Consider the following 25204-nt stretch of genomic DNA (forward strand, 5'->3'; position numbering starts at 1 on the left):
AAATTAGATAAAAGTTTACAGGGGTGACATGAATTTTGTTTAATGCTTAAAGGGCCATTATAGTCAGAAACAAAATACATGGTGTAATTAATTCCCTGTGTGTGTTTATCCCAATGCAAAGAAGTTAAACACACAGTACAAGTGCCGCTCAGAACCTGTGTAGCAGTAGTACAAGTCGCACAACAAGATGTGTAACTAGCGCTTCTGATTGGGCTGCGGTTTCTGCTCAGGACACACAGTTCTTAAACACACAGTAATGTAGGTTCCATAGTTTTAAACTTACGTGCTCTAACAAATGGGAGCATGTCAAAATATGATAATTTTACTTGGTAGTTATACATCACATATTTATTTCATATTTCATTTTTAGAAGACCAACAAATTATTCCTCTAGAACAAAATAATTTATTTACTTTAAAGAAAATAATAATTGTATATAATGTTTAACAAATTTGATATTTTTGATTGCAATAATATATAAAAATTGAATTTTTCAATATTTGCAGAATATATATTTGATGAAAGCAGCACACAGTGGTTATACATAATGCTTGTGAGAGGATCTCTTGTCTAGAAACTAAAATCTTGGATATGCAATATGTTTAAATATTTTATTAGGAAGCTTTATGTAATCAAGAAGCCAAATTCTGTAAAAAGAAACCTGATATCTTAAATCAATATTACAGTTTTATCAACTCTGTAGTTGATATTTAAATAAGATATAAGCTATTAAATACATTATTATCTTACATTTTATTAAAAATTATAAAACCCACAAATTAATCCTTTACAAATTTTAATTATTATTTTATCTCTCTGCACAGGATCAGTACTGAAACGTTGGCAGGTTAAAAACTAAAAAAAAAAATTCATGTAATTGTTAATTGTCCTTTTAGACACGTAAACTCTTGTGGATTTTGTTCTATGTTGTAAACATCCACTAGTTAACAAAGAAATCGTTTATGGGCTTTTTTTGCAGACATATTAAAGTGATTGTAAAGTATAAGGAATTAAAGCCCAATATTAAAAAAAAAAAAACCTCTTAAAAACAGGGAAATTTTAATTCACTAAACTTTACAAAGACGCTTCTTTTTTAAAACATTTTTTTAACTTTTTGTTACGTTAAACAGACTGCCAATCCTCCGGCCGCTTCTCCTTCTGTATTTTACATATCGATGACTGGAGGAAGCCGAATTCATCACCTATCTGCAAAATACTGAAGGAGAAGAGAGCGGAGGATCAGCGGTCTGTTTATCGTAACGAAAAAAAAGCGTGTTTGTAAATTTTAATTAATTAAAGTGCCCCTGTTTTTAAGAGTATTTTTTAATACTGGGCTTTAATTCATTATACTTTACAATCACTTTAAGGTAGATGAGTTGTTTTTTCTTAAATGTATGAAATAGGCAGTAAGTAAATATGCAAAATGAATGAATGAATAGCTGTCAAACTAAAATAAAACAGAAATAAAAAATGTGCACGATAAACTTGCTGCCCTTTTGTAAAGACATACATATGAGGTATGTACAGTATTCTCTTCCAGTATACCAAAATAATAAATACATATTAATAGTACTTATTTGGATTTTAGGAAGGCTTACGTCCAAAATATCTCAGTCATTTTTTTTCACCAAGAATACATTTTAAAGGTATAGTAGTTCATTGTAGTGAAGATCGCTGGAAATCCATCTATCAATAAATCCAACTAAGCTTCAAATTCCTTTTCAAAGCTTTTAAAGAAAGATTCTAAATAATCTACTTTAAGCACCACATTCACAACTCCGGGTTGTTTTCGAATCTTGTGTATATGATCGAATGCTTGCAGAAGCATTTTATGTCTTTCTATTTTTTCTCTCTGTATTTCTTCTCCTTCTCCTGCTGCATTTATGTATTGCACAATGTAGCTTCGCATCATTTCTCCTTTCTCCTGCAATGTTTTTCCAATGTATGGCAGGTCTTCGTGACATGCCATGCTGAGCAAATGTATTAAAGCCTGGCAGATCTGAGCACGCAGACTGGCACAATACCTGAACTCAAGAAAATCCTCGGTGTCTTCGCTGTTTTGTAAAGCTGTAACAAGGGCGATCCATATGCTACAGTATTGTTCAGTGCTTCCATACTGCTCTCTTTTTATCGGTATAGAAAGGGCCATTGCTGACTTTATGCGAACTTTAAAATTTTTACAGGATTTTACAACAGTAGTAAGGGCATTGTAAGCATCTGCTGTCCATGGAGCTTCGCCTAAAAGACATTTGTGTGGTCATGAATATAGGAGTTGAATCTGAATTCCAACTCATGGAAAAATACATATTACATTGGGGTACCAAACCAATTAAAAGGAGATTAAAAGTCATGGTTTAGAGCTCTCTAAACCATTACTTTTAATCTCCCTTTAATTGGTTTGGTAACATTTGGTATGCGTTTTTAAAAGACCTCAAGTTGTTTCTATTATCAAATTTACTTCATTCTCTTTGTAGCCTAGGTTGATAAGAATCCCTATATAGGCTCAGAAGCAGCAATATACTATTGGGAGCTAGATGGTTATTGGTGGCTACATACATATGCCTCTTGTTATTGGCTCACTGAATGAGATTAGCTAGGTCCCAGTAGTGCATTGCTGCGCTGGAGCTTACTTTAACCCCTTTGTTAATTATAACCACGCAGAAGTGCAATAATAAAATGTTCTTACATATTTTTGCACCTTTATGTTCCTTTAATGAAAATTAAAGGGATATGAAACATAAATGTTTTATTTCATTATTCAGACAGGGTTACATTTAGCCACCAATCAGCAAGCACTACCTAGGTTCTGAACCAAAAACGGACCGGCTACTAAGCTTATACATGCCTGCTTTTTCAAATAAAGAGAATGAAGAAAATTTGATAATAGGAGTAAATTAGAAAGTTGCTTAAAATTGCTTGCTCTGTCTGAATCATTAAATACAAAAAAATGGGTTTCACATCCTTTTAAGACCCATTTTTTAAATGCAAGAATAATTTAAAAAAAAGGCTCAAAAGTTCAAAATAAAGAGAATGTATATTTACAATATATTTATATTTGTAAAACCTTTAAAACATGAATAATTAATTCTACATTTCTTTCTTCTTATTGTTGGTTAAATAGCTAAGTAAAAACAAATGTATTTAATAACATAACCCGCATATAATATCAGTACTCACCTAGTGGCAAAGCAGAGTTTTTAAATACATTTCCTAGCGCATAGCACGCATTCCACCTCACTTTCATTGTTCCACTGCCAAGAACGGTTGCAATTAATGCTTGAATAGAGCTTTCAATGCTCTCTGAAAACCTGGGTTTTATAATGTGAGAAGGCTGCAGAAAATGCAGCAAGTTACCCAGGGCACGAACAGCATTACTCTTTACCTACAAAACAAAAGGGGCAACAATTACAAAAAAAAATAGAAGCATTAAATGAATAAACAGCAGACAGTACATTGTATTTAACCCTTTCATGACAGGGTCATAATGTCTACTTTGGAACAACGTTCCGATGTAGACAAATTGAAATCCCCCAATCGTGCATGCGATCGCGAGATTTCAATTAAGGGATCGGGTCGGGGGGGGGGCGTCCCTATGACGCTAGGAATGCCCTCCAGACCGCGATTAAATCCAGGAAGCGCAGTTGGCTTCAGGACATCCGACGACTATGACATTGTATTTCGTCCTAATGGCGCTAAAGCCCAGCGCCATTTGGACGGAATACAATGGCATAACGGCGGTAAAAGATTAAAGCAGGTACAGGAAATGCCTTTAAAAATGGTTTGGCCCTCTCTCTGCCTTTTCTGATGCATCTTGTTTACATAGCTTTTCTGTAGCCATTATTGCAGTATTGACATTTTTACTATAGGTGGTGTAAAAACAGCTATTTCATATGACAAATGGTAAATGAGTTATTTGTGTAAAAAAAAAAAAAAAAAAAAAAAGACGAGATTACGAGTTTTGCGTTATGAACTGTGCGGTGCTAATGAGCAGTTTTTCCTCAACGGTCACTTTCCTACAGTGCTGGTATTACAGGTTTTTACAAACCCGGCGTTAAAAGGAAAGAAGTGAGCGTAGAGCAAAATTGTGCTCCATACCGCACTCCAATACCAGCGCTGCTTAAGTCAGCGGTGAGCTGGTCGTACGTGCTCGTGCACGATTTCCCCATAGACATCAATGGGGAGAGCTGGCTGAGAAAAACTCTAACACCTGCCAAAAAGTAGCGTAAAACTCAGTAATGCAGCCCCATTGATTCCTATGGGGAAACACATTTTATGTTTACACCTAACACCCAAACATGAACCCCGAGTCTAAACACCCCTAATCTTACACTTATTAACCCCTAATCTGCCGTCCCCGACACCTACATTATATTTATTAACCCCTAATCTGCCGCTCCGGACATCGCCGCCACCTACATCATACTTATTAACCCCTAATCTGCTGCCCCCAACATCCCCACCACCTACATAATATTTATTAACCCCTAATCTGCCGCTCCGGACATCACCGCCACCTACATTATACTTATTAACCCCTAATCTGCCGCCCCCAACATCGCAGACACCTACATTATATTTATTAACCCCTAATCTGCCTCCCCCAATGTCCCTGCAACCTACCTACACTTATTAACCCCTAATCTGCCGCCCTAATCCGTCACCGCCACTAACCCCTAAACCTAACCCTAACACCCCCTAATTGAAATATAATTTAAATAAATCTAAATAAAATTACTATCATTAACTACATTATTCCTATTTAAAACTAAATACTTACCTATAAAATAAACCCTAAGCTAGCTACAATATAACTAATAGTTACATTGTATCTATTTTAGGGTTGATTTTTATTTTACAGGCAAGTTTGTATTTATTTTAACTAGGTAGAATAGTTACTAAATAGTTATTAACTATTTAATAACTACCTAGCTAAAATAAATTCAAATTTACCTGTAAAATAAAACCTAACCTAAGTTACACTAACACCTAACACTACAATTAAATAAATTACATACATTAAATACAATTAAGTAAATTAAATTAGCTAAATCACAAAAAAAAACCCACTAAATTACAGAAAATAAAAAACAAATGACAGATCTTTAAACTAATTAAACCTAATCTAATAGCCCTATCAAAATAAAAAAGTCCCCCAAAATAAAAAAAAACCTAGCCTAAACAAAAACTACCATTAGCCCTTAAAAGGGCCTTTTTGCGGGGCATTGTCCCAAATAAATCAGCTCTTTATCCTGTAAAAAAAAATACAAACACCCCCCAACAGTAAAACCCACCACCCACATAACCAACCCCCCAAATAAAATCCTAACTAAAAAAACCTAAGCTCCCCATTGCCCTGAAAAGGGCATTTGGATGGGCATTGCCCTTAAAAGGGCATTTAGCTCTATTGCAGGCCCAAAGCCCTAACCTAAAAAATAAATCCACCCAATACACCCTTAAAAAAATCCTAACACTAACCCACGAAGATTCAGTTACTGGGAGAGTGGCGGTGATGTCCGGAGCAGCAGATTAGGGGTTAAAAATGTTATTATAGTGTTTGCGATGCGGGAGGGCCTCGGTTTAGGGGTTAATAGGTAGTTATGGGTGTTAGTGTACTTTTTAGCACTTAAGTTATGAGTTTTATGCTACAGCTTTGTAGTGTAAAACTCATAACTACTGACTTTAGAATGCGTTAGAAATCTTGGAGGTAGAGGGTGTACCGCTCACTTTTTGTCCTCTCAGGACAGACTCGTAATACCGGCACTATGGAAGTCCCATAGAAAAAAGGGTTTACAAAGTTTACGTAAGTTGGGGCCCCTAAACTTGCAAGACTCGTAATAGCAGCGGTAGTGAAAAAGCAGCGTTAGGACCTGTTAACGCTGCTTTTTTACCTTACCGCAAAACTCTTAATCTAGCCGAAAGTTAATACACTCAAGCAGGTAAAATGGATAATTGGAAACCTATTAAAGGATAGAAATGCTCTTTAGCATCTATACACTGAGCCTATAAGGATAAGATTGTATCAAATAAATATAGGCATATAAGTATATATAAAAACAAAATTTATGCTTACCTGATAAATTCCTTTCTCCTGTAGTGTGGTCAGTCCACGGGTCATCATTACTTCTGGGATATTAACTCCTCCCCAACAGGAAGTGCAAGAGGATTCACCCAGCAGAGCTGCTATATAGCTCCTCCCCTCTACGTCACCTCCAGTCATTCGACCAAGGACCAACGAGAAAGGAGAAGCCAAAGGGTGTAGTGGTGACTGGAGTATAATTCAAATTTTTTTTACCTGCCATAAAAAACAGGGCGGGCCGTGGACTGACCACACTACAGGAGAAAGGAATTTATCAGGTAAGCATAAATTTTGTTTTCTCCTGTTAAGTGTGGTCAGTCCACGGGTCATCATTACTTCTGGGATACCAATACCAAAGCTAAAGTACACGGATGACGGGAGGGACAGGCAGGCTCTTTATACGGAAGGAACCACTGCCTGAAGAACCTTTCTCCCAAAAACAGCCTCCGAAGAAGCAAAAGTGTCAAATTTGTAAAATTTAGAAAAAGTATGAAGAGAAGACCAAGTTGCAGCCTTGCAAATCTGTTCAACAGAAGCCTCATTCTTAAAGGCCCAAGTGGAAGCCACAGCTCTAGTAGAATGTGCTGTAATTCTTTCAGGAGGCTGCTGTCCAGCAGTCTCATAGGCTAACCGTATTATGCTACGAAGCCAAAAAGAGAGAGAGGTAGCCGAAGCTTTTTGACCTCTCCTCTGACCAGAATAAACGACAAACAGGGAAGACGTTTGTCGAAAATCCTTAGTTGCCTGTAGATAAAATTTCAGGGCACGGACTACATCTAGATTGTGTAGCAGACGTTCCTTCTTCGAAGAAGGATTAGGACACAAAGATGGAACCACAATCTCTTGATTGATATTCCTGTTAGTGACCACCTTAGGTAGGAACCCAGGTTTAGTACGCAGAACTACCTTGTCTGAATGAAAAATCAGATAAGGAGAATCACAATGTAAGGCAGATAACTCAGAGACTCTTCGAGCCGAGGAAATCGCCATTAAAAACAGAACTTTCCAAGATAACAGCTTGATATCAATGGAATGAAGGGGTTCAAACGGAACACCCTGTAAAACATTAAGAACTAAGTTCAAACTCCATGGTGGAGCAACAGTTTTAAACACAGGCTTGATCCTAGCTAAAGCCTGACAAAAAGCTTGAACGTCCGGAACTTCTGACAGACGTTTGTGTAAAAGAATGGACAGAGCTGAAATCTGTCCCTTTAAGGAACTAGCGGATAAACCCTTTTCTAAACCTTCTTGTAGAAAAGACAATATCCTCGGAATCCTAACCTTACTCCATGAGTAACTCTTGGATTCGCACCAATATAAGTATTTGCGCCATATCTTATGGTAAATCTTTCTGGTAACAGGCTTCCTAGCCTGTATTAAGGTATCAATAACTGACTCAGAAAAACCACGTTTTGATAAAATCAAGCGTTCAATTTCCAAGCAGTCAGCTTCAGAGAAATTAGATTTTGATGTTTGAAGGGACCCTGGATCAGAAGGTCCTGTTTCAGAGGTAGAGACCAAGGTGGACAGGATGACATGTCCACTAGATCTGCATACCAAATCCTGCGTGGCCATACAGGCGCTATTAGAATCACTGATGCTCTCTCCTGTTTGATTCTGGCAATCAATCGAGGAAGCATCGGAAAGGGTGGAAACACATAAGCCATCCCGAAGGTCCAAGGTGCTGTCAAAGCATCTATCAGAACCGCTCCCGGATCCCTGGATCTGGACCCGTAACGAGGAAGCTTGGCGTTCTGTCGAGACGCCATGAGATCTATCTCTGGTTTGCCCCAACGTCGAAGTATTTGGGCAAAGACCTCCGGATGAAGTTCCCACTCCCCCGGATGAAAAGTCTGACGACTTAGGAAATCCGCCTCCCAGTTCTACACTCCCGGGATGTGGATTGCTGACAGGTGGCAAGAGTGAGACTCTGCCCAGCGAATTATCTTTGATACTTCCATCATTGCTAGGGAGCTTCTTGTCCCTCCCTGATGGTTGATGTAAGCTACAGTCGTGATGTTGTCCGACTGAAACCTGATGAACCCCCGAGTTGTTAACTGGGGCCAAGCCAGAAGGGCATTGAGAACTGCTCTCAATTCCAGAATGTTTATTGGTAGGAGACTCTCCTCCTGATTCCATTGTCCCTGAGCCTTCAGAGAATTCCAGACAGCGCCCCAACCTAGTAGGCTGGCGTCTGTTGTTACAATTGTCCAGTCCGGCCTGCTGAATGGCATCCCCCTGGACAGATGTGGCCGAGAAAGCCACCATAGAAGAGAATTTCTGGTCTCTTGATCCAGATTCAGAGTAGGGGACAAGTCTGAGTAATCCCCATTCCACTGACTTAGCATGCACAATTGCAGCGGTCTGAGATGTAGGCGTGCAAAGGGTACTATGTCCATTGCCGCTACCATTAAGCCGATCACCTCCATGCATTGAGCTACTGACGGGTGTTGAATGGAATGAAGGACACGGCATGCATTTTGAAGCTTTGTTAACCTGTCTTCTGTCAGGTAAATCTTCATTTCTACAGAATCTATAAGAGTCCCCAAGAAGGGAACTCTTGTGAGTGGAAAGAGAGAACTCTTCTTTTCGTTCACCTTCCATCCATGCGACCTTAGAAATGCCAGTACTAACTCTGTATGAGACTTGGCAGTTTGAAAGCTTGAAGCTTGTATCAGAATGTCGTCTAGGTATGGAGCTACCGCAATTCCTCGCGGTCTTAGTACCGCCAGAAGAGCACCCAGAACCTTTGTGAAGATTCTTGGAGCCGTAGCCAATCCGAATGGAAGAGCTACAAACTGGTAATGCCTGTCTAGAAAGGCAAACCTTAGATACCGGTAATGATCCTTGTGAATCGGTATGTGAAGGTAAGCATCCTTTAAATCCACTGTGGTCATGTACTGACCCTTTTGGATCATGGGTAAAATTGTCAGAATAGTTTCCATTTTGAACGATGGAACTCTTAGGAATTTGTTTAGGATCTTTAAATCCAAGATTGGCCTGAAAGTTCCCTCTTTTTTGGGAACCACAAACAGATTTGAGTAAAACCCTTGTCCTTGTTCCGACCGCGGAACCGGATGGATCACTCCCATTAATAAAAGATCTTGTACGCAGCGTAGAAACGCCTCTTTCTTTATTTGGTTTGTTGACAACCTTGACAGATGAAATCTCCCTCTTGGGGGAGAGGATTTGAAGTCCAGAAGGTATCCCTGAGATATGATCTCTAACGCCCAGGGATCCTGGACATCTCTTGCCCAAGCCTGGGCGAGGAGAGAAAGTCTGCCCCCCACTAGATCCGTTCCCGGATCGGGGGCCCTCAATTCATGCTGTCTTAGGGGCAGCAGCAGGTTTCCTGGCCTGCTTGCCCTTGTTCCAGGACTGGTTAGGTCTCCAGCCTTGTCTGTAGCGAGCAACAGCTCCTTCCTGCTTTGGTGCAGAGGAAGTTGATGCTGCTCCTGCTTTGAAATTACGAAAGGAACGAAAATTAGACTGTCTAGCCTTAGGTTTGGCTCTGTCTTGAGGCAGGGCATGGCCTTTACCTCCTGTAATGTCAGCGATAATTTCTTTCAACCCGGGCCCGAATAAGGTCTGCCCTTTGAAAGGTATATTAAGCAATTTAGATTTAGAAGTAACGTCAGCTGACCAGGATTTTAGCTACAGTGCTCTGCGCGCCTGAATGGCGAATCCGGAATTCTTAGCCGTAAGTTTAGTCAAATGTACTACGGCATCCGAAATAAATGAGTTAGCTAACTTAAGGGCTTTATGCTTGTGTGTAATCTCATCTAATGGAGCTGATTCAAGTGTCTCTTCCAGAGACTCAAACCAAAATGCTGCTGCAGCCGTGACAGGCGCAATGCATGCAAGAGGTTGCAATATAAAACCTTGTTGAACAAACATTTTCTTAAGGTAACCCTCTAACTTTTTATCCATTGGATCTGAAAAGGCACAGCTATCCTCCACCGGGATAGTGGTACGCTTAGCTAAAGTAGAAACTGCTCCCTCCACCTTAGGGACCGTTTGCCATAAGTCCCGTGTGGTGGCGTCTATTGGAAACATCTTTCTAAATATCGGAGGGGGTGAGAACGGCACACCGGGTCTATCCCACTCCTTAGTAACAATTTCAGTAAGTCTCTTAGGTATAGGAAAAACGTCAGTACTCGACGGTACCGCAAAATATTTATCCAACCTACACATTTTCTCTGGTATTGCAACTGTGTTACAACCATTCAGAGCCGCTAACACCTCCCCTAGTAATACACAGAGGTTTTCCAGCTTAAATTTAAAATTTGAAATGTCTGAATCCAGTTTGTTTGGATCAGAACCGTCACCCACAGAATGAAGCTCTCCGTCCTCATGTTCTGCAAATTGTGACGCAGTGTCTGACATGGCCCTAATATTATCAGCGCACTCTGTTCTCACCCCAGAGTGATCACGCTTACCTCTTAGTTCTGGTAATTTAGCCAAAACTTCAGTCATAACAGTAGCCATATCCTGTAATGTGATTTGTAATGGCCGCCCAGATGTACTCGACGCTACAATATCACGCACCTCCCGAGCGGGAGATGCAGGTACTGACACGTGAGGCGAGTTTGTCGGCATAACTCTCCCCTCGTTGTTTGGTGAAATATGTTCAATTTGTACAGATTGACTTTTATTTAAAGTAGCATCAATGCAGTTAGTACATAAATTTCTATTGGGCTCCACTTTGGCTTTAGCACATATAGCACAGATATCTTCCTCTGAATCAGACATGTTTAACACACTAGCAAATAAACTAGCAACTTGGAAATACTTTTCAAGTAATTTACTATAATATGAAAACGTACTGTGCCTATAAGAAGCACAGAAAAAGTTATGACAGTTGAAAATTAATAAACTGAAAAGTTATAGCATCAAATCTTTGTAAAAACACAATTTTAGCAAAGGATTGCTCCCATTAGCAAAGGATAACTAACCCTGATAGCAGAAAAAAAATACAGAAATAAACGTTTTTTATCACAGTCAACTACAATCTCACAGCTCTGCTGTGAGTGATTACCTCCCTCAAAACAAGTTTTGAAGACCCCTGAGTTCTGTAGAGATGAACCGGATCATGCAGGGAAGACAATGAACTTCTGACTGAATTTTTTGATGCGTAGCAAAAGCGCCAAAAAAAGGCCCCTCCCCCTCACACACAACAGTGAGAGAGATCAGTAAACTGTCATAAATTAAATAAAACGACTGCCAAGTGGAAAAAAATAGTGCCCAAAACATTTTTTCACCCAGTACCTCAGAAAATTAAACGATTTTACATGCCAGCAAAAAACATTTAACATTAAATAAATTAAGTGTTATTAAAAAGCCTGTTGCTAGTCCCTGCAAATTAGGCTAAAGTCTTATGCATACAGTATAATTCCAGTGAAGTGCCATTCCCCAGAATACTGAAGTGTAAAATATACATACATGACAGCCTGATACCAGTTGCTGCTACTGCATTTAAGGCTGAGTTTACATTATATCGGTATGGCAGAATTTTCTCATCAATTCCATTGTCAGAAAATAATAAGCTGCTACATACCTCTTTGCAGATTAATCTGCCCGCTGTCCCCTGATCTGAAGTTTACCTCTCCTCAGATGGCCGAGAAACAGCAATATGATCTTAACTACGCCGGCTAAAATCATAGAAAAAACTCAGGTAGATTCTTCTTCAAATTCTACCAGAGAAGGAATAACACACTCCGGTGCTATTATAAAATATCAAACTTTTGATTGAAGGTATAAAACTAAGTATAATCACCACAGTCCTCTCACACATCCTATCTATTCGTTGGGTGCAAGAGAATGACTGGAGGTGACGTAGAGGGGAGGAGCTATATAGCAGCTCTGCTGGGTGAATCCTCTTGCACTTCCTGTTGGGGAGGAGTTAATATCCCAGAAGTAATGATGACCCGTGGACTGACCACACTTAACAGGAGAAATATGTATTAAAGGGACAGTAGTGCAGAATTATGTAACATTTTCTTAGTGACAGGTTTAAAAATCTAAAGATTTTAGAGATTTTACCCCTCAAAGTTGAACTTACTTGGTCTCCTCTCCTGGATCTTCTGATCGTATCTTCTTTTTCAAAAGTGCATCACAGGCGTGCTGTCTAATCACAGTGCGCCAGATCAAGCTATTGAACTGAATGTAGTATGTTCCCACTCTGGTCTGGTAGCGGGAACGCACTACATTCAGTTCAATAGCGAGATCGGGCGGGCTGTAATAAGCACGCCCACAAAGCGCTTTTGAAAAAGAAGACACGATCAGAAGATTCAGGAGAGGAGACCAGGTAAGTTCAACTTTGAGGGGTAAAATCTCTAAAATCTTTAGATTTTTAAACCTGTCGCAAAGATAATGTTACAAAATTCCTATGTGCAGAATTATGTAACATTATTTTTTGCACTTACTTTAGTTATAGAGTGGAGATCATAAACTAATGTGGCTCTGAGTATAAAATATTTAAAACATTATTATTAATTAACTGTGCAGAATAAGTGAGATACTTCCTCTTATCCTCCTTTTGCACACGTGTAAAACGCAATGCACATTCATACACTACATAGGTGTATAGGATTGTGATTGTATAGGATGTGTGCTTCTTTTAAGTTCGAAGCAAAGCGGGCAAGGGAATAACAAGCAATACACTCAAACAAAAACGGAACATTTTATTTTGGAATTTCAGGGGAATTTTAAAAACCGCCATACCTTATCTTTGTCTTTCGAAGCCTCAGTTGCTAACCGTAGCATTTTTAGAAGTAGCATATCTGAAAACTCATCTTGAAAGCTGTATCCCAAAGCTTCCCTGTAAATGAAAGCAATTATTCGCAATGTATTTTGTTGACAAATAACTGGACAACAAAAACGGGTAAATAAATTAGAACAATCACAATACTCACATGTTAACAATCAGGGTGTCAGTAAGGTTACCCAAGGACCAAGCTGCTTTAGCACGGACATTTGGAGACTTGTCATTAAGTGACATCAGTATAGCATTTGCTGTGTCAGCAACAAACATAACATTCTACAAAAGAAAAAAATATGCATTATTCTCGTGATGCTATGATTATTTTGGTTTAAAGGGACAGTTGGATAGATTTAAAATAATTTATTTTTTAAATCTGAGTATTGTTATTATAATTTTAATATACATATTAATATAATATTTTCCTCCTCCTACTACTACATATGCCCATATCATTAGGAAATCAAAATGTGATGAGCAAGAATGCAAAAATTGTTAAGCTAGAGTCAGTAATGCCAAAAATGCACGCCATTTTTGCATCAGGAGGTCCCTTTATAAGGACTATGTATAAGCAACTGATAGGAGTTCATTGTATTCAAAGCAGTTGCAGGAATACCCTTTCAAATGGTCTCTTTCTGTCCTGTTCCCTACTGAGAGGTTTATTCCTGTTGTGCACACACTCATTTACATAACTTTTACACAGAGAATTCTGCAGTATTCATTTTTTCAGTACAGGTAGATGTTTCAACTGGTAAAAACAGCTATTTCAAATGACAAAATAAAGTCAAAGAGCAATTTAGGATCAACTTAATATACTCCAGCAGGTAAAATGGATCATTAGGAACACATTAAAGGGGAGACAATTGCACAGTACAATGCCCCATTAACAAAACAAGATTACATGTGTGCAATGTTAGATGAGCCTGCATCATGTTTTTCTTTAGACCATTTTAATTTATGAAATTAAAACATTTTACTGATGCACAAATAGGAGGTTTCAAAGAAGATAAAAAATGTTTCCCAACAGACTAAAAGCAAGAAGGACAAAGTAGAATACCAACCTGCCGAAGAGAAGGGAACAGGATATATACACCCAGAGCTCGTGCAGCCGCGGCTTTTACCAAAGGATTTTCACTGTGGTTCAGTCCAAGTAACATTGTAATGCACAATATTTGCCGGTCATTCTGAAATAATTATAGAACCATGTATGAAAAGTATTTGGTTCAGTGAGCTATTGAATACAATTTTTTTTTTTTGAGTATAAGAAAAACTCTGGATATTCTTTTACAACAGCAGTGGCGAGATGTTTTTTAAAAGGATATACAAGTCAAAATTAGAGACTTTCCAATGTATGCTATTTTAAATTTACTTCATTCTCTATGTATCCTTTGTACAGGTAGGAAATCCTTTATTCAAACTGCTTGGGACTGAAAAAGGTTTGGATTTCAGAATATTTGCATTTTTAAAATGGGACAGTTTGGAGAGGGGATGGGACCAAGTGTAGACAACAATATCTTATGATATTGAGGCAATATTTACGTCATAAAATCACTTATAAATGTAGTTTTATATCATTTTTAATACTTTTGTATACACAGTGCCATCAGAAAGATAGTTTACTCCATTACTCCCAGGATTGGCGTAAAGCTGATGTGGTGCCACTCTTCAAAAAGGGAAGCAGGGATGATCCAGGAAGCTATAGACCAGTTAGTCTGACATCAATAGTGGGGAAGATATTTTAAGGGATTATAAGGGATTATATTGATGAGCACATTCATGTAAACAAGATTATGAGTTCAAATCAGCACGGTTTCATGAGAAATAGATCATGTCAAACTAATTAATTAGATTCTATTAGGAAGTAAAAATATAGATAAAGGGGAATCAGTTGATGTGATATACTTAGATTTTGCAAAGGCGTTTAATACAGTGCCACATGAGAGATTAATGCACACAATTAAGGGACTGGGAATAGCTGAAAATGTTAGCTCATGGATAATTAACTGGATAAAAGATAGGGAGCAACGAGTAGTAGTGAATAGATCATACTCAAATTGGACAAAGGTAATAAGTGGAGTCCCCCAGAGATCAGTACAGGGCCCTGTTCTTTTTAATATTTTTTATAAATGACTTGGAGCAAGGATTAAATAGCGACATCTCTATTTTTGCAGATGATACTAAGTTAAGTAAGGTCATTAGGTCAGAGCAGGAGGAACTTTCATTACAAAGGGATCTGCAAAAATTAGAAGTATGGGCAGGTAAATGGAAAATGAGATTTAGTACAGGAAAATGCAAGGTACTACATTTTGAAAGTAAAAATAAGCAGGCAACATATTATTTAAATGGGACAAGACTTAGCCAAACAGAGGAGGAAAGGGATTTGGGAGTAGTAATAGATAACAAGCTAAAGATGGGTGCACAATGCAGGGCAGCAGCTACAAAGGTGAATAAGATACTAGCATGTATTAAAAGAGGCATTGATTCAAGGAGGAAAGCATAATTATGTCACTATATAAATCCCTGGTAAGATCTCACCTTGAGTATGGAGTTCAGTTCTGGGGACCGATCGCAAAAAAAATAGATTGCAGAACTAGAAAAAGTTCAAAGAAGGGCCACAAAGCTAATAAGGGGAATGGAGAATTTAAGCTATGAGGAGAGGCTAGCCAAACTGGGTCTGTTTTCTTTAGAAAAAAGGCGCTTGAGAGGTGACATGATTACTTTATAAAAATATATTCAAGGCCCATATACAGAGATGGCAGAAGCTCTGTTTATTCCAAGAAAATTGTTTGTGACAAGAGGTCAGAATTTAAGGTTGGAGGAAAGGAGATTTAATCTCCTGCAACGGAAAAGTGTTTTCACTGTAAGAGCAATAAAATTGTGGAACTCATTACCAAATGAGGTAGTGAATGCCAATACCCTAGATACATTTTTAAAATTGCTTGGATACATTTCTGTCTAGAAACAAAATTCATGGATATGATTGCTAGTATTAAATGGTTCACCTTTTAGTGGGATTATTTAAGTTTAACTGGAGCTTTTTGTAAGTATTTTAGATTTGTATAGGTTGAACTCGATGGACTCTGGTCTCATCTACTATGTTACTATGTACATTTTAGAACACCTAAAAAACAAAAAAACAAAAACAAAGATACAGACAGAGAAGACGGCTTTAAATGCGGGGAAACAGTAATTTTTGATAATTTTTTTTTTTTAAATATGAAATAAAAAAGTTTGGATTTCAGAATAAGTTTGTATTTTGGAATTTGTACCTGCAGTACATTGCTGCTCTGGAACTGACTGTAGATATGTAATTAACCCCTTAGATAATTACAGGGGTTAAATCTTTTATAAAAAGTGTAAGATTTCTTTACTTACTGGCAATTTGCTGAAAGCCTCTGGCAAAATAGATGACAAAGCATCACAGGCACTAGTTTGAAGAGTAGGATGCTGTTCATTCTGCAGTGCTCCTGGAAGAGGTCCATTTAGTATCAGGTTCCAAAATGTTACAGCCTGAAAAATAACGGGGGGGGGGGGGGGGGGAGGGAACATCATTGTTATTTAAGAATGGCTGCTCACTGGACAAGACATGAACAGAAAGAGCAAAGTAATAAAGATATTTGTATTTCATTGCCATGACGTAAGCAGATGCAGACTCCTAATACCATTTTTTATGGATTTACATCAAATGCTGCTTGTCCCAGTACATAAGCTTTGCTCTATTGGTATCCTTTATTGAAAAGCATACCTAGACAAACTCAGAAGCCGTAATGCACTACTGGAAGCTAGCTGGTTATTGGTGGCTACACGCATATGCTTCATGTCATTAGCAGAACAGATGTAATGCATTGCAGCTATGGAGCTGAATTTATTGATGTGTTTACAGAAGCTTAACAGTTATATGAAAGCTCAGTAATAACATGCACCAACACATTAAACCATTATCTTTTTACACATTTATACCCCCTTAACTCTTAAAGTTTATAGAATTTCACCTCTTACAATACCTATCTAATTTCAGCAAGTACTAGTAATGTACAGGGACATGCAGTGCACAAATTAATTCATTACTGTTGGGAATTCAACACCTGGCCACCAGGAGGAGGCAAAGACACCCCAGCCAAAGCTATAAGTATTCCTCCCACTTCCCATACTCCCCCAGTCATTCTTTGCCTCTATAACTTGGAGGAAGGTGAAGATGGTGCTCAGAAGAAATTTGGATTTAAGTCCTTTAATGAGTAGGACTGGGGTTAATGCTGTGCCCATGTAAACCTCTTAGTTAGAGTATTGGTAGCTGTTAGCTGCTGGATGTTGCAGGGATTTTCTCTGTCCTTCTTCCAACAATCTGTGCTAACACCCCCACCTGGCAACCAGTGTTTGCTTACACTGCTTTCCTTTCTACCTCAGGTCTATTTCAGAAGTTGGATGAAGCTTTCAGACCTGGAAGTGCTGTGACTGGTCCACAGCAGAGACCCTGGAGGGTAAGTCCTTTTGTATTTTTTCCCTTATAGGGGACCTGTGCAAGGGACTCAGTGGATGGTGACCTAATGGCACCTAAATTCCCTCCTAGGGGGTCTGAGAGAGATTATATATCCTGGGGTCAGGATATTTCATGGCCTATGAGCCGTAAGGAGTCTAATGCTCCTGCAAAGGCAAGATTCGGGGTATAGCAGTAAGAATGCACTCCAGAATCATGGTTAGCCTCAGAGTAAGTCCCTTTTTCTTTGTGGAGGGTATCTGTTGCAGTATTCCTTCTATGTTTGGCCATCTGAGGAATATAAAGCTCCTTCAGGGTTTTTTTGCTTTCCCTTACTGTTAAGGACCCTAGCGCTCCGGTTCTGGTGTGGCATTTGCCTTTATTGTTGAACTGGAGCAGGCTGTTTTTTTCTCTCAGAGAGGGTTGATATCAGAGAGGGTTGATATGTACACTTAGCTCTCACGGCCGCAAAAGCGGCAAACTGTAGGGCCTTATATTACCACGCTCCCATACACGGCCACTATCACAGCATACGGATGCTTAAATCTGTGGAGCCTTATATTTTCATGCTAGCATTCATGGTACACACTAGCATTAATGGGCACTAGCACGACATACGGCCACTTATATTTGTAGAGCCTTATCTTTACAATGCACATACAAATCTGTGGTGCTTTCCCCTGAATCTAACAAGGGTACGTGGCAGCCACATTGCTATTATTGTCTACGGGAGACCCACAGCCAGCTGTTGCAGCGCTCATCTCCTTCGTGTCCTTAGGGGCTTATGTGATCATAGCTTGTGATGCGCCATTTTTTCTGTTCAGAGTTTAGAGCAGGCAGCGCAGCTCCATTCGGAGCAGTACCGTAGTGGAAGGCGAAGGGGTCAGTGTGCTCTTAGACTGTGTGTCTGCAGATCTTATTCCTCATCTCCGTTCTATAGGGATTGGAAAATGTTTGAGACCAGCAGGGGTGGGGTTAATGTTCCCTCCACAGGTCTGTTTGGCGCGATTTTGCCAGCTCTGTTGTTGGTACTAGATCTTGCTATTCTATCTGCCGATATTTTGAAAGAGAATAGTGTTCAATGCTCCCTTTTCCCCCCGTATGTGTGACCCAGCTATTTATTTATTTTTGTCCCATATCGTTTGTGCACTATTATGTGTTTAAGCCTTTACAATACTGCTTTTCATACAGTTAATTATCTTTTGTATGTATTCCACTGTTTTTCGTAAGATTCTCTGTGTGAATAATTCTATGTTTATTCCCGCTTAAGTTCCTCTCAGAGCTTAGAACAGGTGTGTTTTTTTCTCTATCTACAGGGATTCCCTGGTATGTATCTGGTGGGGGTTAATGGATGGGACACAAAGCTCTGCAGTGGCTAAGCCAACAAAGAACTTTTAAAACAACCTTGTGGGATTACCTAATCATTTAAGGATGTATATCTATGCTATTAAGACTGCATATTTCTACTTTTGTGTACTGCAACATAGTACTTGGTCCCTCCTCTGTTGTTTTTATTTATGCCAGTTGTTTTGACATTTTTTCTTAGGCATTTTATTTAAGATATATACTATAGCTTTATGCAATTTATCTGTTCTCTGATGCTTTATTCTGGCATCCAGAGTTCTCCCATTCATATTTGCCTGTGGTGATACTTCGTTGGCTGATTTATCAGTTTTTGATCTTATCCATTGTTTTTTTTTCTCTATGCATAGTCTTACTCAGATGGGTTTTATACATTCCCTGAGTTTACACATAAATCTTTTGTCCATAAGGCTGATTTAGTAACCCTGTCTGTGTTACCCTTTTTTTCATTGTATATTTATTGCTGAGCAATGGTACATACATTTCCCCTTTGGGGATAATACTTTTTTCTACAAGATATGGGGTACAGCGGTAGACCACATGACCTAGAGCAGGGCCGCCAGTTCGAATCCTCATTAGCCCCTTATGATGATTCCGTAATATCCATATCCTGTAATTTAGGATATGGAAGGGCAGTGACAGAGTTGGGATGAAACTGACAATATCCCTGTTCATTATGTGTTCTTTGCTGTCTAGAAGGCTCTCTCTATTTATACATTCGGTCTATATATTGTGAGCATAAACATTCAAGATGCAAAAGCATATATTTAGAATATGTGCATATCTGAAGCTTATTATTATTACCAGTGTGTAATTATATTATTTGACATGACTGAGTTCTCAGTTTTGAATCTTTGTCAGCATTACAATGTTTGTGTTCCGCAAACTCTTATCCTATGTGTGTCTTTATTCTCTAGCATGAGATCTTGGTTATCTCTTATTTAGAGGGTATTTTATCTGAAATTTTGACTTGCATTTCAGTGGGTACTCTTCCGGTTCCCTTTTCTGAGTGGGACCTAGTTTTTTTTTTATCAATCCTTTCGTGGTCCCAAGAAAGAGGGAACATTTCGTCCAATTTGGGACTTAAAGTGTCTAGTCTCATTTCTCAGGGTTCCGTCCTTCAAGATGGAGACTATCAGACCCATTCTCCAATTCTTAAAGAGGGTCGGTTCATGACCTCTATAGACCTGAAGGACACATACCTTTATGTTCCGATTCTCTTTGATCTTTTAAGGTTCTGAGGTTTGACTTTCTGGACAAACATTTTCAATTTGTAGCCCTGCCATTTGGTCTGGCCTCGGCTTTAAGGAGAGTGTTAGGAATGCTTCTAACAGTGGCAGAATGCGAGGAATTGCAGCGGTTCCTTGCTTGGAAGATATATTGGTTCAGGTTCTTTCTTTTGGCTAGATTCCACTCTCACATTCTCTTGTCTCTCAAGACTTTGGGTGGAAGATAATCCTAGGCAAGAGTTCCCTGGTTAACAACCCCAAGGTGTGTATTCTGGGTACAATAATAGATTTGATTTCCATGAAGATTGATGGATCCGACAGTCAGACTCTTCTAGGCTTGCCTTGACCTTCGGTCTTCTACATGACCATCAGTGGAACAATGCATGAAATAGTGGGCATCATGCTAGTTTTCTTGGACTTTTCCATCCTTACCCTACAGTTCGTCCTGGACAACCATACGAGAGAATCTCTCTCCTGGTGGCTTTGTCAAGATCATCCATTTAAGGCACGTGCCTTTTGAGATAGTCGTGGGTGCGATCTGGGGGTTCCCTAAAGGCTCAGGGACTCTGATATCTGGAAGAATCTACCTTCACATCTTTTTCAAATTCCTCTTCTATGCTCTGACGGCGTGGCCTTAACTTTTCCAGTAGTATAACATAACAACTGTGGCTTCTGTCTGTCATCAGAGAAGAACAAGGAGCACCTTGACAATGAAGGAGGTCTCTTGCATTGTTCAGCGGGCGGAGACCTGCAATTGTCATTTTTTGGGAGGCAGATTCATGGCCTCTCGTCTCTCTTCCAATTTGCCCAGATACAGGTCGAGGTTGACGGACCCTCAAGCGGTATCGGTGGACGCATTCCTTGGAGATTTAATCTTATTTTCTTTTCCTCCGTTTGGCTAATTTTCTCCAGGTCAGAGCTTGCATCAAGCAGGAGAGGGCATCGGTGCTCATAATTACTCCAGTGTGGCCTTGCAGGACTTAGACCTTGTGAAGATGTCATTCTCTTCTCCATGGAGGTTGTCTCAGAGAGTGGACCATCTACTTCAAGGTCAGTTTTCTTTCCAAAATCTAGATTCTCTGAGACTGACTGCGTGGAGATTGAATGCTGGATCTTTGTTACCCTGATCCAAGATCGTTAGCCTGCGTCTCTTCGAATGTATCACTAAGTGCAACTTCCCTTTCTAGCCCTATGCACAAGGGGAGACTTTGTCAGATACAGTTTTTTCTCCAAGAGGGGTTGGAGAAAGGTTTTTGTCTACCAGTTCTCTTAAAGGGCCATAATACCCAAATGTTGAAACACTTGAAAGTGATGCAGCATAGCTGTAAAAAGCTGACTAGAAAATATCACCTTAACATCTCTATGTAAAAAAGAAAGATATTTTACCTCAAAAATTCATCAGTAGCCACATCCCATTGTAAAGGACTTCTAATCAGCAAATCAGTATGTCTGTCCAGGGACAGCAGGAGTGAGCTTTCATGCACTCTCATCTTATTTCCCTATTAAGTGTAAGGAAGTTTACTATGAAATCTCATGAGAGTTAAGTGAAATCTCATGAGTTCACAGTAAAATAGTTCATGACCTCAGCACTGTTGATGCTGATTGGCTGCTGTTCATTTGTTCATTTTTTTTTCTTTTACCTGCATCTGGGCAGCAGCTGAGTATAACATTTTACACAGAACTTACTCTGCTGAGCTGAGGAGATTGTGAGGTAAAATATCTTCCTTTTTTACATAGAGATGCTCAGGTGATATTTTCCTGTCAGCTTTTTACAGTTAAAAGTGATTTAGCATATGAGTATTATGTCCCTTTAAGGGTCAGATCTCTGCCTTTTCCTATCTTGCTACACACGAAATTGGCTAATCTTCCGGATGTTCAGTCTTTTGTTCAGGCTCTGTTTAGCATCAGGCCTGTGTTTAATCCTATTGCTCCTTCTTGGAGCCCTAATTTTGTTCTTCAGATTCTGCACCAGATTCCGTTTGAGCCTATGCATTCTGTTGATTTTCAACTTTTATCTTGGAAAGTGAATTTTCGGTCTTACAGTGTGTTTCCCCTTATCTGGTTTTCCATGCAGATAAGGCTGTCCTGAGTACCAATTTTCGTTTTCTACCTAAGGTGGTCTCTGATCACAATATCAATCAGGAGATTGTAGTTCCTTCCTTTTGTCCTAATCCTCTTTTCCCTAAAGGAGCATCTGTTGCACATCCTGGAAGTGGTGAATGCCTTGAAATTCTATCACCATGCTACCAAGGATTTTAGAAAAATCTACTTTCTTATTTGTGGTGTACGCCGGTAAGCGCAAAGGTCATAGAGCCACTGCGGCTACCCTTTCATTTTGGCTGAGGAGTGTCATTTGTTTAGCTTATGAGGAAGCCGGTCAACAGTCTCCTGAGAGGTTTACAGCTCACTCTGCCCGTGCTGTGTCCTCTCTTGGGCTTTTTTAGAACAAAGCATTTATGCATCAAATCTGTAAAGCGGCTACCTGGTCCTTTTTTTCTAAATTAACAAGTTTGATGTTTTTGCCTCAGTTGAGGTTTTCTTTGGGAGAAAATTGCTTGAAGCGGTGGGGCCTTCAGTTTAGATCTGCCTGCCTTAATACCTTCCCTGTTAATTTTGTGTCCTCTCTAGCTTGGGTATTGGATTCCCAACACTAATGAATGAATTTGTGGACTCTCCATGCCATTAGAAAAAAGAAAAAAAAATATGCTTACCTGATAAATTATTTTCTTTTCTGGCATGGAGAGGTCCACAAACCACCCTATTGTTTTTAAGGTGACATTTTTTCCTAATCTTCTGGCACCTCTATACACCTAGTGTTTCTCCTACATTTCCTTATTCCCTCGGCTGAATGACTGGGGGAGTATGAGAAGTGAGCAGTAAACAAGTGTGGTAGACCCACACGAAACATGTCTGGATTTTTTGCCTTGCTGTGACCCGGGATATGCTGTTTTGAGCCGTAGGCTCGTTTGTTTTAACAAAGCTGTACTCGCAATAAAAGTTATTTTTTAACATATCAGCATGACCCCGCAAGTCTGTTACACCTCTACATCAGGTGATGCCCAGAAGAATTTTGTTGCTGCATAGAAACTTTGGTGCTTTGACGTAGGCACTCTGTTTGGGCTCCCAGGAAGAGGAGGAAGTGCATAGAGACCGGTGCTAACGCTGAAGACAAGCTGCCTTCTACACATGTCCCAAGAAGCTGGTAAGCGCCACTGTATTCTGTTTGTCCAAGTATGAGAAGTGGGAGGGATACTTATAGCTTTGGCTGGGGTGTCTTTGCCTCCTCCTGGTGGCCAGGTGTTGAATTCCCAACAGTAATGAATGAACTTTTGGACTCTCCATGCCAGGAAAGAAAATAAAAAGATGTTTTGTTATTATTTTGTGAAGAAAAAGACCAGATGTTTCTCATGTGCTAAACAACCCTAGTTTTTCTTGTGTCCTTAATTCCAATGCATCTAAAATTATAGGTGAAGCTTGAGTTACAGGTCACCCACATAAAAAAGAAATGATTCAGTATTGATGGTGGATGCTTATCAGTGTCATGAGGATAATTACTTAAGCAAGGGGGGTTGAAGAGTGACAGTAGGTACTGCTATTGTTTGTTGCCAAGAGGCTTGCTCGTTTCCATGGGAATAATGTCATTATGCTGTGCACTGCTTTAGTCAGGTGCCAAGTGACTCTGCCCCCTACCGCGTGCATTCTGCAGAAGCTATGGCCTGGATAGCACCTTCCATATATGGAAATGCCCAGGAGGGAGCTTGCTGCAAACAAATCTATGCCTGAATTAAAGGGGTTAATGAGGGTAAAACAAACATTTTTGCAGGTAAGCTTTGCTTGCATTATATATTTAGAAACGTATATTAGTTCATACTGTTTTATCATGGATAGATTCCCCCATTGGATTTGTTGCAATGGATTTTGCTTGTTTGTCCAGTTCACTGCTTTACCCATTTTTTCTTTTTTGTAAGGACACCATGTGCCTGATGATACTGGTACCATGGTTGTACATGTGGTGACAATATTGGCTTTTAAAATAAATAAATAAAAAGGCTGAAGCATTCTACCAAAATTTAAAATATAGAATCAAACAAACTGTAATTCCCCTGAAATAACCTATTTCCGTTGTACTTTTCAACACTTTAAATTATGTTATAGCATCTGCATGAATTAATTGTTGCTAACTCGACATGCCAGTTATGTTAATTTACTATAAAATAAAATGAATATTCTTTTTGTAGAAAACCTACCTGACTGACAGGAACTCGCTGATTAACAGGAACTAAAGAGTCTGGTTTCTGTTGCTGTACTATTCCTGTGCCCAACTCTTCCAGAAGCTGTAAAAATAGTTCTAGGTATATAAATTCAGTTTAAAGAGCTATATTATCTAACAACTCGTATTAAACTTTATGTGTATGATTATTTTGAGAGTATTCCCAAGCCAAAAGGAAACACGGAAATAAACTAGTAAAGTATATACAACTGAGCAATAAAATATGGCTAAATGTCTAATGATAACTCACGCAAGAAATGCGTTAAAGGAACATGAAACCCAACATTTTTCAAATTATTATTTTTAATGAATCAAATAGAGCATGTGATTTTAAACAACTTTACAATTTACTTATTTTATCCAATTTGCTTCATGTTCTTGGTATTCTTTTTTGAAGGAGCAGTTATGCACTACTGGGATCTTAACTGAAGACATCAGGTGAACCAATGAAAAGAGGTATTTTTGTGCAGCAACCAATCAGCAGCTAACTCCCAGTAATGCATTGCTGCTCCTGGTCCTACCTAGATATGCTATTCAACTAAGGATACCAAGAGAATGAAGCAATTTAGATAATAGAAGCAATTTGGAAAGTTGTTTAAAATCACATCTTCTGTCTGAATCATGAAAGAAAATGTTTGGGTTTCATGTCCCTTTAAAATGGCAACAAAATCACCTCAGAAGCTTTTTCTAATGGAAGGTGTTCACCACAAATGTAGCTTTCTGAAAACAGAGCTGTACTGAAGTATATCATCAGATTCCTAACAAAATTGCATAAATAAGTAGTACTTATCTGTACAATATCTGAATTCTGCTCTTGAATTCAATCAATTAATGAAGATTCTAGCTAATTTGTTTAAAAGGAGCAGTCTAGTCAAAATTAAACTTTCATTATACAGATAGGGCATGTAAATTTAAACAACTTTCCAATTTACTTTTATCATCAATTTTGCTTTGCTCTCTTGGTGTTCTTTGTTGAAAGCTAAATTTAGGTAGGCTCATATGCTAATTTCTAAGCCCTTGAAGGCTACTTCTT

General features: G+C 39.0%; 1 protein-coding gene across 1 annotated transcript in view; it reads right to left on the reverse strand.

Annotated features, from left to right (window-relative positions):
* Positions 1-382: 382 nt before the first annotated feature.
* Positions 383-25204, reverse strand: part of HEATR6 (HEAT repeat containing 6) — a 188030-nt gene continuing 163208 nt past the window's right edge. Inside the window, exons 14-20 of the mRNA XM_053706936.1 lie at positions 24149-24235; positions 16212-16346; positions 13898-14020; positions 12991-13115; positions 12800-12896; positions 3178-3382; positions 383-2238 (exon numbers count right to left, since the gene is read on the reverse strand). Of these exons, the coding sequence (XP_053562911.1) occupies positions 1703-2238; positions 3178-3382; positions 12800-12896; positions 12991-13115; positions 13898-14020; positions 16212-16346; positions 24149-24235 (1308 nt within the window). The 3' untranslated portion in view covers positions 383-1702. The remainder of the gene's footprint in view (positions 2239-3177; positions 3383-12799; positions 12897-12990; positions 13116-13897; positions 14021-16211; positions 16347-24148; positions 24236-25204) is intronic.

Source organism: Bombina bombina, chromosome 3, assembly GCF_027579735.1.
Source record: "Bombina bombina isolate aBomBom1 chromosome 3, aBomBom1.pri, whole genome shotgun sequence".
Taxonomy (NCBI): Eukaryota; Metazoa; Chordata; class Amphibia; order Anura; family Bombinatoridae; genus Bombina; species Bombina bombina.